The sequence below is a fragment of the Strix aluco genome, chromosome 2 (assembly GCF_031877795.1).
Source record: "Strix aluco isolate bStrAlu1 chromosome 2, bStrAlu1.hap1, whole genome shotgun sequence".
NCBI classification, from domain to species: Eukaryota; Metazoa; Chordata; class Aves; order Strigiformes; family Strigidae; genus Strix; species Strix aluco.
The window spans coordinates 133,370,145-133,390,284 of record NC_133932.1 but is presented as its reverse complement, the minus strand read 5'-3'; the positions used below and the strand labels follow the sequence as shown (position 1 = coordinate 133,390,284).

The 20,140-nt window shown below is 40.3% G+C and overlaps 1 protein-coding gene across 1 annotated transcript in view; it reads right to left on the bottom strand.

The window, feature by feature from the left end:
- The window catches only part of TENM4 (teneurin transmembrane protein 4), a 508,875-nt gene that overhangs the window by 208,156 nt on the left and 280,579 nt on the right, over positions 1 to 20,140 (bottom strand). The window contains exons 6-7 of the mRNA XM_074816409.1: positions 8,328 to 8,580; positions 679 to 914 (exon numbers count right to left, since the gene is read on the bottom strand). Of these exons, the coding sequence (XP_074672510.1) occupies positions 679 to 914; positions 8,328 to 8,580 (489 nt within the window). The remainder of the gene's footprint in view (positions 1 to 678; positions 915 to 8,327; positions 8,581 to 20,140) is intronic.

The window sequence follows — 20,140 nt, the reverse complement described above, 5'->3', positions numbered from 1 at the left end:
CAAACACTAAGAATGTTTTTTTTGCAATGAACACTGACAACCCTTATAAACCAAAGAAATTCAGATCGTGCACTGCTCAAGAAAAATCCACTGCTTTGGCACCCAAGTAGCAAATTTCCCCGACTCCCTCTACTCAAAAAAGGCCCTGCTGGACCACAACCAGTCCTCCATCCTCCCGGTCACCCTGTCAACTTCAATATAGTTAGTTAAATAGCTAGGATGTGCCACCAAAAGATAGAATAAAACCTCATTTTTGCGTATCAGGATCTTGGTTCTGACCCTGTCCCATCAAAGTCAACGGCAGAGCACTCCCACAGACCTGGATGTGACTGTGATTGGTACATGGGCCTCGCTGTCTGTTTTAATGGGCTGCTTTGAGAAAACTTGGTGGGTTTGTCTCACTCCAGGTACACCTTCCTCTGCAGAATGTAAACACTCTGTGCAACATATGGAAGGGAGCACAACATATGACTCATGTTTTACTAAGCTCTCCTGGCTCTATGTCATGTGTTAGGCTCCCTACCACAGCACTGCAACCACAATTAAGTCAATAGAGGCCTTATTTCCCCATCACTTGGTACCACGATCTTGACCCGCTGCTTCCCAAACATTAGCATTATGGGTGGGTTTGTAGAGAAATGAAAGAAAAGCAGAAAAAAACCCCAGAAATAAGCTTACCTATGAAATACGCCAGCAGGATCACCAGCGTGACTGAGATGACAATGGCACTCAGAGCAGCACATTTCCAGTTACAGTACTTATAGGGTTTCTTCAGGTTAAAGGCAGGCCTAGAGAAGGTACTTCTGGGAAGGGGCCTAGGGGGAGGTGAGTACACAGTGCTGGACGTCAAGGGATATCCTGGCGATGTTGTACAAAAAAGGGGAGAAGTGCCTCCAGGTTTGAACAGGAAGTGCCTGAGGGAAGAAAGACCAACAGCAAGTGACTCCTCACACAAATCGAAGCCGAGGGAGACGTGGGGTGGGAGGATGGTGACTGCTGCTGGGACGAGGAAAGCAGCTCCACACAACGCTGGCTACGGACATGGATGGCATGCACGAAAGAGAAGAATAAAAATCAAAGGCAAGTCACACAGAGTAAAGGAAAACAGAACAAAACAAAACCACAAAGCCAACAATGCCACAGAGAACTCTTGAAGGGCAGGAGTCCCCTCTGTGGAAGAGCTGGCACCAGAGTGAGATGAATACCCCAAGCACAGCTACGACAGACTGGTGGCACGGGCAGCACCGGGGGCCTGCTCACGCTCCCACAGAAATGCCCTACGGAGACTGAAGAGGAGCGTAGGTCGGATTAAAGAGGGGAGGGCGTTTACCAATTCATTGATCACTGCATGAGAGCGTTTTTTGTATGGCATCGGTGAATGGAGATGGGGAAAGAGAGCTTAAGCCATTCCATAGCACCCAAATTGTCACAGAGGGGAATATTCACACTGTCCCCACATGGCAAATTTAAGCGTCAGACAACGGCATGGCCAAAAGCATCAAAGCCCAGAATTCAAGTCCTGTGTATCGCCAGTGGGGAGAGGCACCTGCTTCCAGAAAGCAGTCAAGAGCACCTTAGTTTGATGCCTACCTTTAAAAAGTGTGAATTACTGTCAAAGGCAACAGCTTTTCCTGTCCAGTGACACATTGGGAAGCACCGTATTTTGCCCATTACTACAAACGCAGCCTGAGCGCCAGCCTATGAGGACCTTGTGTGAGACTCAGGAAAGTCAGCACAAAAAGGACCCACTGCAGTCCATGAGTTCCTGAAATGAAATGTCCCAATGGGAGTTCTCTCCATGGGAATCTTAAATGAAAAACAATTTCAGTGGGACATCATGAAGTACAAGCCATTCAAATTCCGGGAATGAAACTTGGGAAACAGATCTGACTCGTCTGTCACCGTGCTGATGTAAAACAAAAATCCAGCTTGTGAGGACTGAGAAACAGCCCCAGTGCAGTTTGCACCTTCTGCCATGGTTTATGGGCCTGGATTTGCAGCCAGTATAAATGCAATCAGCATGGATCCATGGGAGTCAGTCAAGCCAGTGGATTATACCTGATGAAGACGTGACTCTATTTTCCCCTTGAATTCACTTGTGCAGTCACAGGGGGAAATGTCACATGCAGAAACATCACCATGCAGAAAAGTCACTGATTTGTGCAGTGTAAAGTAACACATAATTCTCCAAAATAGGTGTTTGTAGTGTTACAGCCATGGTTCTACTGGTACTGTAAGCATGACTGCTGAGCATTAGAGAAAGGGTCATTATTTCTACTAATGCTCTACATCAAAACATTAATTTTAACAAAGAGTCAGATACTATCCTGTGTTTTGGAAAGTATTTATTTAGACACAGATGCATCTGTTCTGAGCAAAGAGGTACCTGCAGTGTTCAAGTACACCAATTAGATCTTCAGTTAATGATGGCTACCAAATTAGAAACGGCCACACAAGGTCAATAGTTTTGGCACTAAGTGTCAAGTTAAAAGCTGTTTAGAACTTGAAAGTTAAGTGATCAAAAGTTAGGTAAAGATGCCAAAATAGTGGTTAAGTCAAAATCAAAGGCTTGGCTTACATACACCACTAGCAGACACTTGTAAGATAAGGTATGTGGAAAGTATCAGCTTAACAAGAAAGTATCAGGCTGCCAGCACAATAATGGTTTAAGATTTTTATGAAAATTAAATTAATCTTAGTTTACATGGGACTCAAAATTGCTGTAGGTACTTCTTACTAATGAAATTACTTTCAAAACAACAAGGGGAAAAAAGCAAACAGCATGCTGTGGCTCACTAGCATATTAATGAGTCTGTCATTAATATGTACAGGACGCAGTGCTCCAAGCCCCAGAACCTCATTTTTTTAAAGCCATCTTGGAAGAGGCCAGCAATGGTGTTGCCCTTAAACATCATTGATATGACCAAATGCTTTCATGCAAGGATCATAATGACTGTACAGTAAACAGGAAGACCACGGAAGTGTCACATACCCATCATTGTAAGCACCGTCATGTCGGGAGGAGGTGAGAATGTCCATCTCAATGAGGTTGTCCTGCAATGTCTCTAGGAATGTCTGCTTTGCTATGTTTCTACATACATATGGAAACATGAATGAAGCCAGTGAGTCATGCATATATGAAGTGTGATCTTATAAACCACAATGGTTATAGTGCAGTTGTGCATGGAATTAGAATGATGGACCATATATTTATATGTATAAGATGCTACACATATACATATATAGCTTTTAAGAATGTTCACTTCTCTATATATACACTATATATATGCATTTACACACATATAAGCACACACGCCCATGTGCATGTATAAAAAAAAGTTGATGTCTTTGTTCATTTCACATTATTTATTGCCAGTGACACATGAAACCTTCTGAACTGCTGGATCCAAGAGACTGGATTTCAGTCCAGCACAGCTGTAACCCTGTAATACTCCTGCATCTGTGTTATTGTTACTCTGACAAGGCACAGCACAGTATCTATATCCCACTGTGGCCAACACCTTGGTAGCACACTTCCACCTAACGTCCTCATGGATTTCCAGCGGAAATCTGCCACTCCTTTGCTTACATTTCAGTTTTGCATTTGAGAACTTTTTAATTACTAATTTGATTAATTTGCTTTCCTTTGTGGAGCAATAAATTGCTATTTAGAAGTTTCAAAATGCAAGTTTGGCTCAATATGAGTATTCCAAATAAAAGCCTCTCAGTGATAAGCAGATAGAGGCTGGAAAAAGGTTATGCTGTAACCCAAATTCCAATACCAGAGCACCAGCTGTAATCTGGATAATACAGGCAATAGGCAATATACTTAGGGCCTGCACGTGAAAAAGCCTGGTTTAGGCTTTGCAATAGTGGCATTTTGCAATATCTGGCCTCCCTGGCATGTACTTTGATGAGTCACATTTTGACCTACGTATGCTAACCTGCTTTGTATTTTTTGAGGAGAATAGCAGGAACGTAAAGAATTAAGTCAGAGGCACAGCTGGGAACAGACTGTGTCTTTCTCACCTTCAGGCTTGTTTCTCAAGCCTTGGCAAAAGAACATTCTTCCCATCTTTTTTAAAACAAAAACCAGTCCTGATTTTGCCCATGTCTGTTTTCAGCATCAAAACTGAATCTAAGCCTGAATGTGAATAAATTCCCTGGCCACAACTAGCAAAAGGAACATAAAAGCATTGTGACACTTTATCACTTATGCAGGATTAAGCGCTTAGAGGATATAAGTGACATGATGTGAACTCAGACGAGAACTCCTCTGTCAAAGAAACGGGATTCAGGTAACATGCTATACCAAGAGAAACCAGCCCTGTCATATTATACAAACCTTGATACTGTCTCTTCTAAAATGTCCTCAACCTTAATTTTCATTTCTACTTCCTCCTCTTCCTGCTGCTAATGCCAGCACTTGTTTCACTCAACTCACTGCTTTTGGGGGCCTCTGGGCTGTTTTGACAGAACAGATCTACTCCTTGATCTGAATGAAAGTAAAGCGACTCCTATTCATAGCTTTGGAGTAAAGTGGATCGACATGCATGAGCTGTGTGCCATTGCACTTGAGACATCAATCCATCCCAAAGTGTTAGCGGCTTCCTCACATTCCCTGGGAATGCAGGAAAGGTTGGATGTTGAATTCAATGCAAAAAGAAGCAACATATGGGCATGCACTGAGCATTTAATGGGTAAGAGGCAAGGCATCTAGCAACACACCAATCAATAAAAGTTCATCAGTAGTTAAAATCCATGTCAAATTGGTTCCATGAATTTCAGTTGTGGATTGTCAATAAAACAGAAGAGGGGAGGGTTATATAATCTTGTAATGTATGTATTTGTAACAGAGAGGTCGCTGGGTCACCGAGGTGACTAATGCACGACTGTCCTCACTGAAGGCTGGACAGAGTCTGCTCCCTTGGAGATTACCTGTGAATAGCTGGCTAGTTACAAAACACTCTCCCTTCTCATTATGAGTTGTGGTGGCAGAATCTGACCTTACATGATTACCACATGAAATTTCCTGGGAATGGAAGTCTCCTGAAAACTGTTGGTTTGTCAAGTGAGCGTCCATCTAGTCGGCATTTATTTGCTCCCACAGGTCAAATGTAAAGGAACAGAAAGGAGGCCACAGAAGAAGGAAGAGTGAGGAATAAATATGGGGGGAACTGACTTACCTGTCGGGAGTGACTGCTGAGCAAAGATCTTCTCATCACAACCTTGATAATATATTGCTTTTAAAGCAACAAAAAAGGGAGCAGACAGGAAAAGAGAGAGGAAAAAGGAGAAACAGAGAAAAGGGAGTAAAGGGAAACTAATGAAAAGGAGGGCGAGAAGAGGAGGGGCTCTTCCTCTTGCAACATATAAAGTTCTCAGATGCAGAATCTGCTTGTCGTGTCAGTGCTACACATCTCTGCTTGCCTTTGCATTACAGTATGGAAAATTCCAGGCAGTGACAAACCATCCTAAATTCCCAGTTCTGAATACTGCCTGGAGTCCCCAGCAGTCAAAATCAAGCCTCTTCAAACTCTGGGGTGCTCAAAATCTACAACTGTAGGCACGTTTCACAGCCTGTGACAATCCCTGTTTAAAAGACGTAGCTTTTCCTTCATGTTTTCTCTCTCTGTTGACTAATATGGGATTTAAAAAAAAAACGGATATTCAACAGAAATACAATTCCATTTTTGACATGAGATTACTATAATCTCCTATTGCTATACTTCAAAGGCCTTAATTCTTGGATTAATGTCTCTTGTCTAGGATTTTTTTTTTTTACATATTGGACATTTTATTCTCTTATGTGGTGGTCTTTTTTTGGTTCTGAAAATCTTTGTAGTGCAGAAGACTGACTTCATGGAAGAGGTGGAATTGGGCATCCAAGTTTGCTCAACAGCTCTGAAGCCTGGTCTTTTATGTCTACAGAATTTTCACTGAAGGGAATGGAAGATCTCTGCATGTTGGAAAAGCAGACTATTAGAGTGGAGATTTGGCACAGATTTACTGATCATCTATGCAGCACAGCCTCTTTGCATTATGACACCATTATAACACATTTTGTTTTCTTAATGTTGTTTGGTGAAGGAAAAAAAGCCTGTCAGTTGTGCTTTGTGTATGTGCTCATTTGCTGTTTGACATAAAATTATCAATTCTTTTCCAACATGTTTGTTGTCTGAAGAGACACGGGGCAAAATTATGTCATTCCAACCAGCGTGTCGAAAGCCACATCATCAGTCTTGAAATGACCTGGTTTTTACCTAATTAATAAAAAGGTTAAATTGAGGATCAATTAGAAATGTGACTGTTTTGTGAAGCAAGTGAAATCATCAAATGATGCAGAAAGACCTCTTCATGCAGGTAGACCTCCAATTTCCAGTCTGGTTGACAGCAACTATATGACCAACTCAACTTGCAGAAAGAAAAGTCTGCTTCAGATCTTGAAAAATTTTCATCCACAATGATTTCATGCAGAAGAAATGAGAGCAGTCTTCAAGGATGTACGCATTTACAATTTAACAGGAACAGTCCAGGACTAGCCAGATAATTGTTCTATGAACTCCTGCATTTATTAAGATGTGGTAGGGTTGTCCCTCCATCTCCCCCGCTCATTGCCACCCGAATTGGACAAATGGGGGCAGGATGCTTTCAGCAAAAAGCTTTTATCTCTGATATTCCTCCACTGATCCAGCAGCAAGGACATTCCTTCTCAGTTGTAAGGCGGTGGGTTCTGAGAGACTCCAGTCAGATGTGAGGATGTGAGGATTTCTTGGTACTATTAAAACAGTATATTATCTCTTCGCTAAAGAATTCACAACTTGATTTAGAAAAAGGCACGGGGCTTCCTCCAGAATTACAGAGGATTATTCGCAAAAGGACTGCAGGAGTGGGGCCTAAGTATTTTTTAATGTTGTTTTTTTTTTTTTTCCCCAAAGAAATAATACATAAAAGTCAATGCTTGGGTATATATGCTCAAGAATTAGTAACACTATATAATTACTGCAACTGTTGCCAAATCACACTTGCAGTACTTGCGTATAATTTTGTTTTAATCTTTTGGATCCAGCTTCTTAGTTGGGTCTTTTTAATCAAGCAGTCGCGGAGAAATTAATTATCCTTAAATGCCATAAAATGTGATATTGAGGTCTGTTTTGGAAGTTTCAGAGGGCCGGCAGACATAACTCATTCTCAAAAAGATCGACAGACACACTCAATTTTAAAAAACATTTTCTTAGCAGAAGCTGGCAAAACTGGGTACATTTTGTTCCAGGATACAGACACAGCTACCACTGAACTCAGTGAGATTCCCACAGGCAGTGATGTGACAAGTTTGGCCCCTGGCTCAGTTTTCAGTTAGTTTGTTTTTTGCTGTCTAAAATCTTTCTTGATGGTTTGAGAAGGTAAGACAAATGAGGGAAAAAAGGCATCTAAGTAAATGCACCACATTAGGCCTGGAAGACTTCTCTCCAGACTGAACAAGATACCATGTGTGGGGGCTAATGACTCCAGCATCTCCAGTGGCTTCCCAGTCGCAAAGGAAATGGCGAAGCAAAACCTCTGGAGAATGCAATAACTGAGTTTCAGGTGGACAGCAAGAAGTAGATGCACTCACCATCAGATGGGAGGACTGAGGCTGAGGGAGTATGACAACTCCCTTTTCCAGAACCCACAGAGAACCTCAACAAAGCTAGAAACTAGAACAACTCGGTGCACCCTTGTCACACCCTTTGTGTGTTGCATAGGTGGAAAAGAATTTAAATGCTAAATGGAAACATCATTAATTGACTGATGCCCTGCTATTCAGTGTTTCATGCTTGCTGGAGCAGTGTTGTAGGACAGTAAAATGCTGCAGCCGACCTCTCCTCATCAGGTAAATCAAGATCAACCTTTCCTGAATGATGTACTACAAAGTATCTGCTTTACGAGGCACAGATAGAAGGCTAAATCTTTTCAATATATTGACTGATTTCAGTTTCTTAAATAGGATATTGATTTATCCTACCACATATGAAGAAAAAAACATTAAAGGAAAATAAAAGAAAGAAGATGAAGAACATTTTAATCTGTCATCCTGATTCCAATTTTAAATGAGGAAAATAACCTTATGAGCAGCTGTTAAAGACAGTATTTTTAGTTTATGAAAGAAGAGCAATTTCCTGTTCTCCTAGTCCAAATAAAAAGACACAAGGAATAATGAATACAACTCAAAATACTTAAGCCAAACACCAGCTCACAAACTGAACGGCTAGCTATACAGATGTGTGTATTTTCCATAACAGCACAGAGAGTCAGAACATAGTAAAGTACTAAAGAAAACGACCTACCTAGTCTCCAGTGGGATGTTACTGTTAAGTAACCAGTTGTCCTGAGCATGGGCTGGCTCTTGAGCACTGGCTGGTTGTTCTCCAGAAAGAGAGTGGTCTGTAGGAGCTGGGCTGGGGTTGCTGCGTGGAGTGAAGTTCCCTCTGTTTAGGGAATTGATGGAGGCCGCGTGGTGTTGATTTGGGGTGTGAGCGTGTGATATTGGAGGTGGTGGAGTTCTAAGTCTTGAATGATTTTGAAGATTTGGAGGATGATCTATAACAGAAGTAAAGTATTTTTAAGGTTCATGATTTGAGTTGTTTCATACTGCGCTCATTTCTGTGCAGGCACTCCTAAGAAGTATGAAGGCCGGAATGCCACATATCCTAAATCAAACTCAAAAGGGTAACATAGCCTCGTTCCATATGCTCTAATGACACATGCATTGATCCCCCAGCCAGCTAGAAAAATAGTTCAGTTTCATGCACAAAAGTTATGAAAGCTTAAAGCACTGCAAAAAGGCTGTCCTGACAGCCAAGTTAACTCCAATGAACAACTGCAGGTTGCAAACTGCAATCTGTCTGTGACACTGATTTGTGATAGAGCATGAAAAATACAACCAGCCTGGATAGATAACACTTTAGAGCAATTTTATGATGGATATACAGCTCCCAGTGAAGTTTGTTCTGCCTGTTTTGCCAGAGAACTTTCAATAGCTAAGTCAACAAGAAAACTGAGAATACATTTAATCATAGACTGAGTTTAGGGAAAGCCATAAAACTGTGTCAGATTTATACAATTTAACAAAATCCAATAGTTTGTATTGTTAGAGACGTACTCAAAGCGAGTGAAAAAACGCATGTGCATCAAAACTGAGGTGTCAGGAAAATGAAACAACATACGGTGAAGAAAGATGTAAATATCAGTGATATGTCTACTTTGAGTAAAACTCAAAGTATTTGTTAGCCAACAGTCTGAGGGAGGTAAACTGAGGAAGGCAAACATTTAGGAAAGACTAACCTAGTGCTGACTTTTAGTTTTTTGATTAAGTATCAAGGATTTTTTTCACATGTCTTCTGGAAATGAAGAAAAACTAAAATATTTGATGGAACAGGAGGAAGACTGACAGTTCAGCATGCTGATGTGGGATACAGGAAACTTATTACTTTCTGATTTTAGTAGATTTATGCTTGTAAGTCATTAATGCACAACACTTATCTGATGCCTTATCTGAAAAAAAATGTATATGGTATCAATCTAATACTTACCAGACAGACTTCTGTATCATGAAAAACTAACACTTAACATACTCTCTAATTAGAGAGCTCAGAACTGAATGAACTGTACACAGTGCTGAATTACAATGAATGGTATCAAAAATCACCATGACATTTAATGACACTTTTGAAATCTGGATTAGGACTTGGTTTCAGGAGAGGAACAGGGAAAGCATTTACAATATCTCTGTAGATTCCTGAATATCTAGACACATAAGATAAAATATAAAGATGTGTGAGATAACACATCCCTTCCCTCCTCACCCTGTACGGACTCACACTACCTTACCATTAGCTATGGCTGATCATACCAAAGCCCTAGGTGGTTGAGGTGGTCTAGCAAAAAAATAGGAGGTGTTAATTACAAAGGTGCCATTATGCTGTTCTGGCTTTGTTAGGTCAGACATGGGACTAGGGGTATATATTCCATGGGGAGAACTGAGCGCTTTTAGGTCCCCAATCCGTTTCACACTATACTTTGAGAAAGGTCAGAGGAACACCTTAAAAGTGCTGTTCTCTCTATTGTATATCAGTACAATAGAGAATAACAAGCTCAAAAAAAGAGATCCGTGCTGGTCATCTACACTTGGACAAATAGATTATTCCCAGGAACCTAATGGAGTGTTCAGAAGTCTCACTTAGCAATGCTCATCCAAAATTAATAATGCCATACTGGACTCTGATCTAACACTTGTTAGTCCTTAAAAGTTCTGTACATCAGCCAGCAAACTAAAGGGAAGGACAGAGCAATGACCATGGACTGTACGGATGAGGAATATCAGAACTAAATCAGGTCTGACCTCAGCTCTGCAGCATCCAACTATCCTCAGACTGGATATTATCGGGAACTGTCGCTTAACTGAAGCCCTGACCATGGAGGTAATAAAAACAACAGTGGAAGAATCCTACTGCTGGCTTAGTTAAACTGGTGACTCATTTTCCCACTCAACGGACAGCAGCCATGACTGCTTGGCTTAGGCCCCCTTTGCTGAGAGGCAGAAGGGAGAGGCAGAAGATAGGCACAGTACGCACCAAAACCTGCTGCCTTGGGCACATGTCTGCTTGCAGACAAAGACAGGAACAGTGCATTAATGCCAGGCTGAGGGAGATGAATGTAAATAGAGGATTTCCAGTTTTTAGGGCTGTCAATCTATCACCGTGCACAAGAACTTAATTCATCCCAGAGAAAATTACTTGCATAATCAGGAGCGACATACCAAAGGTCTCCAAGACCAGTTATTTGAGTTTTTATTACAACAGATGCCTGAGACGAATACTCTGCACAAACAGGAAAGGGGGGCAAATGGGTGAATCCTGGAATATTCAATAGGTGTTTTGTGAAGTTCTCCTGCTATTGGTTGACTTTCCCTATTGGAGACACCATTTTCAGGCTGTGAGTCAGAGCCTGTTTCCAGTGATCTGTTATGTAAATTCCAATTTACACCCTATTATTGCAGACACATTGCAGATGCTATTATGGATAATGCTTTCGAATCAAGTAAAAATGTGTCATTTTCATTCTCTATTTGCATACCCTCTGTGATTTCTTTGCTAAGTAAAGACAGCACATCTATCTTACTCTGGTCTATGTGATTTTTCACAGGATTTTATAGCTTGTATTTCTTTTTTCTGACATTTAGGTAGCTTCTCCTCCCAGAATATTTTTAATTTCATTCATATACAAATTCTGAACACTTATGTCACGTCTGAGCATTACCAAATTTAATATACCTTGACTAGGATTAGCAACTATTTCCCTTGCCTTACGACCCCTTTTTTTCCCTTATTCTCAAGTTAAGAAACATTAGAAAAAAGGTGTAGATGAAAGCACAAGCTATGAAATCTTCCTACTGAAAATTACTGCAGCTGTGCAGGATTTTCTTGATGCGACAAAACTGTTGAGATTCTTACCCTCTGTGGTCACCAAAGATCCTACAGGATTTGCAAAGGATAAGGGAAGCCCACAAAGTGAATTTCTTCTTGATATCCTAAAATTTCAACTGTCCCCTTATTTGAACATGCTCTTTTTAACTAGTTCTACAATGTCTCTGAGCGATATAAAGTGTGTGGTTATACTTCCTCACAGGAAGGAGAACCTTAGTGCTGGCCGCAGTGACTCTCTTACATCACGTATGTGTGTGAATCTTATACAGTGGGAAGATGCTGATTATCCTGCTATATATTATACATAAATGCTGTATATTTATAGATGCTTAGGCAGCACTGAATTCTAACCCACATAGGTGGGATAGAGGGGAGGTCAGATACAGCTTTCTACATCAAACAGCAAGCCTTTATTAGGACAACAACACCACAGGAATTCAGAAGATTTATAGAGGAGCAGGACATCGTGGCCTCTGCAATAATTGTACTAGGTTCCCCAAGACCTTTCTTAAGCAACTATAAGATGGCTAACTGTGACTATTGGTAAGTTATCTTGGCTTACTCAAAAAGAGATAATTTTCAACATTTTCCTGCTCGCGGTTTTCCTCTTTGGTTTCCAAACAGACATGGAGTTTATCATTCCCCCTCTACTTGCTGAAATGAAAAACCTGACATCTGGTATTCAGAAGGACCAGCTAAGCTAACAAAGTACAAAGGAATAAAACAAACAGCTTGTAAAACACCTTCCCCCCACCCCTCTAAATTTCTAATAGTCTCCAGAGTCAAGTAACACAGTTTATGGGATGATTTTTACCTTGAAGGGACAGCAAAAGAGATCTGTTGATAGCAAAGGAACCCTCCCAGTCTTAAATGCCAGATGCCAATGAAACAAGAGTCTCAGAGATAAAGTTCAACATTTCTAGAAGATAGGCTGGCACTGCGGAAGTCTAAATAGCTCAGAACTTAATGAATATCCCTGTGAGCCTCATTTTCTCTAAGGGGTCTCCAAAATGTGTCAAACATGAAATATGTCTGTATTCCAATGTAATGAAACATTGGAAATCTGATTGCGAAAAACAGCAATAGAAATCAAGTTGCCTTTGTGTTGCCTTTTTTTTTAACATTAAAATGTCATTGACTGACACTGGCTAGATAACCACAGATAAAGCAGAGTTGGAATATAACTCAGTTAATGAAGCCTGTACTTGGCACATATTAGAGAGCCTTGATAGAATCCTGTGAATGAAGAATTGAATATATGTGAACCACAAAAAATTACAAATGAGGAGCTAATATGACAAAATTTGAATAAAAGGTCTGAACCCCATGTTCCTTTTCTTTCCCTTAACCTTTAATGAGTAGTACTGTTTTGAAATTACTCTATGTAACAATTACACTTTCTGATTCATTAGGTTTTGGGATTGTGTTCAGGGCAAATGTGCTAACCTCAGAGTGAAAAATACGTTCTCATCTTTTTTTCCCAGCTTCTCCTGTTCCTCCACACATTTGTCATTTGTGTGTCTGCTCATATTCAGACAGCCTGATGCCTGACTGGTGTCTGGGTTAGGTACAGGAAATATTTCTCTTTACTCACTGTATATAGTGCCAGGTGGAATGAATCACTCATTGCTCCCTTGAACTTAAACTCCACAGTAGCTGTGATGACTAACTTGGTAGTGTGACTTTGGGCAGTCATGCCTATACCCATACACAGAAAAATTCCCCCCCGTTGCAGAGGAAACAATCTTTTTTTAAAAATAATGAACTCTGCATTCAACTGAAAGAGCGAAGAGCCTTGTTTCAGCTCCAGGACCACGTTTCAATCTGCTGCAGATGTACACTTGCAGCACTCACACCACCCTGCAGCTGAAATTACCTTCATAGGCTCCCTGTCCCTTTGGGTGCCACGGGGTATGGAAGCTGGGGTGCCTGCACTCATTAATCTAATGAGCCACCTAAGGCCAGGTGGACTATGAAAGACTGAACTGGGTCTTCCCCATCACCCTTGTAGAAGGCACAGAGAGTTTGCTGTTAAAAGTGAGACAGCTTGCCAGAAACAGGTTCCCTATCAGACACATGGCAAAGCCAATGATGGCATCTGCAAAATGAAAAGCAAGCAGAATATTTAACCCCCAAGTTGGCAGATAATGGAAAAATATGAGGAGAAAAATCAGAATGGGAGACACTGCTCAGATGGTGCCTTGGTGGCTTCTGGTGACAGCCAGGATCAACTACAGACCAAGTTTTTGTCCCATTTGCATAGAATTCAGCTGAATGTGCAACATCTGGACTGAGCTGAAGCAACGTGCAAAGATGGCACCTCTGCTGTACCAAGCACGTCCATCTCTGGGCTGTTATTGATATTCTGCAATCTAGAGGACAATTTCCTCCTTCAAGGAATGTCTTACAACAGGCTCTGTCTACATGGGACAGCTGGGTAGCATAATGAGGAAGCCAGTCCACAGGATGGTGATAGAAATGGAGTGAAACAGGTCACTTGGTATTCAGATCATTAATCTGCTCAGAGATGTCTGTTCTCCCTTGCTAACACTGAAAAACTGGAATTAGTGATACAATTTGAGTGACTGAAGCTCTCCTTAAGAAGCATATTGGCTGAATTTGACTTAAGACTAGCTGCTTCTACCGTCAAGAGGAGTGTTTGCACCATGCTGTGAAATACATATTTTTTCTGTAGTAACGTCTTGTGCTGCTGGTTTTCAAAATGCTAAGCCACAAAATGACACTGAATCATAAAAGAAAACAGAGAACTAATGTATAATCTCCATTAAGTAACAAAACAATACGAAAGCTACCTTGATGTTTTTTTCTCTATTATATTTTAAGTAATAGCATAATAGGGAGCTGCCGTCCCATCCAGGACTCTCACTAGAGAAGAGCGTAGTCCTCACCATGCAGTTAAAATCAGCAGTGTGAGTGTCCTGGTTCTAGAGAGTATTCTGGTTCAGAGTCTTCTTGAAGTTGAGCCTTGTATCTCACTGATACTTTGTAAATGCTATATGCAGAGACATCCAACCAACTATGTTTTATGGATGGTTAAAGCCTAATAAAAACCTTCCTGTGCACACCTGTATTGTAAATTTGGTGCAGTTTTTCGTTCAGAAAAATCCTACAAGCATTGGAAACTATTTAATAGAAGAAAATGGTTATACAGATGTAAATAGTTTTGACTGTTCCTCTAAACGCGCAACTTGGACACTGAATTTGCAATAACCAGTGCTACAATAAGTGGATACCAAAAGAGTTGCAGAACATAAAAAGTGTAGTGAATTTTCATGATAACACTACTTACAGTGTCCCTGTGAATGTCTCCAGCCACTATCCAGAGATATTTTAGACATTGTTGGTAAAGCTATATACCAGGACTAGTGAAAAAAGACTGTAACTATCAAAATCTAAACTTGACCTCAGCAGTGTACAATGTGTACAAAAAGCAATCATTCTTCATCTTGAACAGACTGTAACCAGTAGCAAGTGGAAATGGAGAACCTAGAAACCAGACAGCAGATAAAATGGCACCTTGTTACTAATTGACAAGTCTCGGCTTTATAAACTATGAGGACTTCATTCTGAAACATTTCCAGGTTATACCTATACCTAAGCAACTTCATTTGTTTACATGAGTTCATCAAAAATCAGGCCCGCCTGGATGGTGCATGTGCACATGTAAAAGTAGTTGAAGCTCCTTTCTGGCTTCGCAGATTAACACTTCATTGGTTTTACTGTTTAGAGGAAACAACAGGTGGACCAAATCAAGTCCAAACAAGCCATCTCCTCTGTATTTTCCTCGTCAAATGTGTACATTACATGCAAACTTTCATCTCAAGTGCCAAAGTGCCTTTGCAAAAGCAAAATATTGACTTTTGGGTTTGAAATCAATTTTTTTCTTGATGCTAGGCTGTCAAGCTTTGGCTGTACACAGTCAACGAGAGCTCTGGGTGGTTGTTTTTTCATCAGTATGCATCTGATTGAATTGAACGTCCTACAAGTAATGCTTTTAAAAAGGTCTGGGTCACTGTCAAAGGATGATATGCAGACTTTTAACCCGTGGTGTTCATTATTTAACTTAATAAAAGGGAATCACAGACTAATAAAATCAAGGCAGAGTATTGCTATTTAGACTCTGACAGTTTATGAAGAATCATTGCCTTAAACACAGAGGAAAGTGGAAAAAAACCCAGAATACTGGCAGAGTGTAAATGAGTTACTTAAATTTAAATAACATATTTAAGTTCTTAAATAAATTACTGGAAACATGGGAAAGTAGCCTCTACAGTGCCCAACTAAGCAAATTTTCTTGCAGCCCTGGAGACTGGATTTTCTGCAGGACTTACTGAAAAGGAACATCTTTAACTACCCTGATACCATACACGGGAGGCAATGGGAGCTTTGAAGGCTCAAGCTGTTGAACTGCTGGCTTTTCTGGCCTAGGCATATAAAGAAACAAATAAACATATATTTCTATATATAACAATGCATTGTTATAGCTCCTTCCCTCTCAGAAATGCCACAAACATAAATACTGACTGTAAGCCTCGCCACTGGTGAGATACTGCAGTCATCCTCATTGTGCCTTCAGCCCCTCAGATCTGGGTTCTCATGTCTGGAAACCCGTAATTACAACTCTTTTAATTTTCAGGAGGATGCTCAGAGCACTTTACTGTGCCATTTTGACAGCACTGATGGCTTCCACATGCTCCCTTCCAGCTAAGTGACTGAGGATAACCCATCTCCACTGCATCTTCATGGGGGACAGCACCCTAACGTGAGGCAAGAAAATCCACTGGCTTGAGTGAAGGATGGCTCATCCGTGCTCTGATTTTGAGTTGCTACAAATCACATTCATCGAGTGTTTCTAAACACGTGTGCCTAAAACTGCAACCTACCTCGAGAAGAACTGGGAGCCTGCAGCGCTCTCTCTTCTAAGAGATGCAGGAAGTCAGTACTTCTGAAAAGTGTCAAAAGGTGTGTTCAGTTCCCCATGTTTTATATTTTGCAATGTATGCTATATAAACCCTAAAACTCATCTGCAGTCAGCAGGGATAACCCAGTGGCTGAGGATTAGGCAATGTCTATGCCACTTGGATGATTACCCTTCACAAGCCTCCTTTCAGTGGTGTCCATCTTGAACAGGCTCAGCACAAGCAGCTGGATGCCATCCCTCAAAAGGCCTGAAAAATGGAAATATCTCTCAGATTTCCTGCTCCCTGCCCCGCACATTTAAGAAACACTTTTATTACACCTACGATTACTCCTTGACAGAAATGTGGTGCATTTCTCTGATGTCTGCAGTTTATTGACTTGAGGCACTGATGAACTCTTTTGTACAGAGAGAGTTTAACTGGTTTTCCTACATACGCTGTCTCCTGTGTCTGTTGTGTGGTTCTTTCATACAGTAATATACAGAGACAAATATATAAACAAACAGAAAACCACTCAGTTCAGCCTCCTCCAAACCAGACATGATTAGCTCGTATGGTTACACTGGCAAATTTCTGAACTGTTTGTGTAAAGCAGTTCCCCAAACTAAAGTACATCTGCAAAAGGTGCCTTTGGCTGCTGTAATAGCAAATAAACTCAGGATTTTGCCAGCACAGTCCTGTCAAATATTGTTCGTGCTTTTTTTCATATACCTATATTGGAAAAGCTTTGAAATATAGATCTGATCTTTGCCTGTTTCTCCCTAAAAATAAAATGAACAAACAGTCTCTATTTTGCTTACGCCCTTCAAAAATCTTATCTAAACTGCAGCGCTGCTGTGACTTAGCTGTACACAAACAGGACTGACAGATCCCCAGCTCAATCAGCAAAGTTGACTATTTATAGTAGCTGAGGAAATAGTCTGTTTTATATAATTTTTACAATGTTGTTTGCAGTGACGATCCAGAGACCGTCCTTTTGCAAACATGAAGCAATACAACTTCCACGCAGTTCGACTGCATGACAGGACCAGGTATGCATTCTTAGTGGTCAGGGTGAAAGATTAATATGCTGCAAAAACATTTTAAAGATTTACTGTATTCAGTGTTAACTTGCAAGCTTTGGGGTCTGGATTCCGACCTCTGAGGAGCATGTAATTCCCAGAGCCACCAGGGAGTTGCACAGCACAGACATGTGAAGGAGGATTTTGTCCCTTTCTCTTTTGTTTGTACATGTTCCAGGCTTGCGAGTGAATCAGTCTCTGAAAACGCACAATTCCATTATTTCACAGCAAAGTGCTTATGGAATGTGACATGATGTGGTGTAGCACAATGCCAACAAGCACTAATGATTTTAATTATTTACTCTAGAGAAAGAAATAGGGAAATTTCATGTTGGCAGCAACTGAAATAAACTATTTTGAGTCTCTGCTGGCAAATGCAGATAATTTCATGACTTTGGATCAACTTCTGTACGTGCTGCCACCCAGGTGCCACCAAACAGAGGCACTGCACAGTACAGAACTAGTTTGTCAGTTTTTCCTTTGTTACCTCCTCCTCACCCCCATCCTCCTTTTAATTTATTTTTTTTTTTGCTGCCTTTAAAGTTTTAACAAAGCCATTTCTGTTAAATACCTCCAAAGCCCAACATAAGCTGGTGACAATTCCATCCGACAGCTGTGACTGACATGACGTCTGTCACAGTGATTAATACCTACATCCCCCGCCCCATCCACTGCGCCTACAAAAGCTGACTGATTTCCTTTGGTGAAAACCATGGGTGCAGTTAAGTGTAAAATCTCTCTGCACAGGTGGAAAACCTTATTCCCTTTGGCACAGGAATCTGATTTGTGAGAGCTGGTCTCCATGACCTTTCCCTTCAGGTTCTATTTGACATTCTCGGAAGCACAATGGCAGAAGGCTGCACTCCAAGTAATTCTGAAACAGACATAAAACTTTAATATTTTTATTAACACTTGAAGAGGCCACTAAAAGAAAATCAAAACTATGAATCTGTCAAGATACCCCTCAGCAATGCTGCACTTTTTGTTCACAAAAGTACCATGACTGAAGAGCAGTGTAGTTTATTCGGTGTGTATGTTTGTCTGTCTGTTCATAACACCTCCACCCTTAAATATCTCAGTACTAATTAATACAGTCCCTCTGGCAACAGACTTCTGAGAGGAAATATTCATGATGAGCCTCATTTATGGTTAGCCTCATTTATCACATTCTTTTTTTTTCTTTTACATTTTATGATACAAATCTCTAGCATGTAACAAACACCAACAAAACTATAAATACACACAGTCCTAAATATTAATAGATCATAAAGACATTTCTACATGTTCTGATGTTAATTTTTACTCTATTATTCTGAATGTACCTTCGTATATCTCTCTGCCTTGTTACAGATAGACAGGTGTGTACAAATGTATACAGTCCTATAGAGACAGAAAAACCATATTATAGTTAAAAGATTTTGATCTTTTCTTAACTCCTGCTCTTCACTTTTTTGTCCCCTACCTGGATGGGAACAGGTATTGCCTTTACTGGCATCATACATTAAAGTGATGCTTGCTGCCCATCAACTTTCATCTTGGAAAATGGGTTAATTTAAAAGGAATAAATAAATGAATGAATGAATAAAAATTTTCCGGTAGAACAAAAAGACTGCCGTAGCTTTTCTGCCAAAAAAAAAATGCAAAAAAGTTGTATCAACAGAATTATTCTTTATTATCCTAGTGCTTATTGGGATTTTCTTCTGAAACTGAGAAAAACCACTGCAGCGGGCTATACAGCAATTATTGTCAATTGTCAAGACAGAAAAAGTTTGAAAGAGGCACATCTATTTCTGCAAGTCATACTTGATAGACACAAGCCTACAAACTGCCCATGTGTGAAACTGCCACTGGGTTACTGACAGCTCTAAGTATGCCAACAGGGAGATTTTCAGAGGCACAAACAGAAGTGAGGTACCATTTCCCGTTTACGCCCGTGGCACTGTGCCACTCAGTGACATCTGTGACCTTGAAAAAATCACCACGAAAAATTTGAAATCAAGCCTGAATCAACGATATTCGTGCAGACCGCTGAAGCCAGGTGCTTAGCTTGTTTAATAATGCACTTTGGAAATATATAGTCCTAGCACTAACTGAAGCCAATATTAGCTGATGATTCCCTTAGCATGGGGCTGTTCAAGAGAGTGACAATGCACTCAGATAACACTTTGGCATGAAGCGTGTGACTTTAAAGCTCAGTCAGATTATCACAAAAGATGAATTTTCTAAGGTTCTTTTCATTACTTTCTGTAAGTGCTCTTGACATTCTCCGGAGCAGTTTAGGAGAGCTTCCTAGGAAAAATGTCAAAATAAAGTAATAATTTTCTTATAAAATTGTTCAACAATATGTGAGTACGGCATGATTTAGAAATTAAGATCAACAACTTATGAAGATGGTGCACGTATGCACACACCTATATACTATCAAGGGCTTCAGTGTGATCAAAACAATAAACAATAATTTCATACGTGCATTGTCAAAGAGGTAGAACAACTGGTTGGTGTAGAAAGGGGATTTTATATGACCTTCAGGTATCCTGACAATATAAATTTCAACTATATATGAAACTTCTGTTACAAACATTCGTAATTATTCACTGAGCAAAACAATTTACACTGGCTTCATACTGGAAGCATTTCAATAAAATTTATACCGCTTCTAACTCTTTTTAAACAG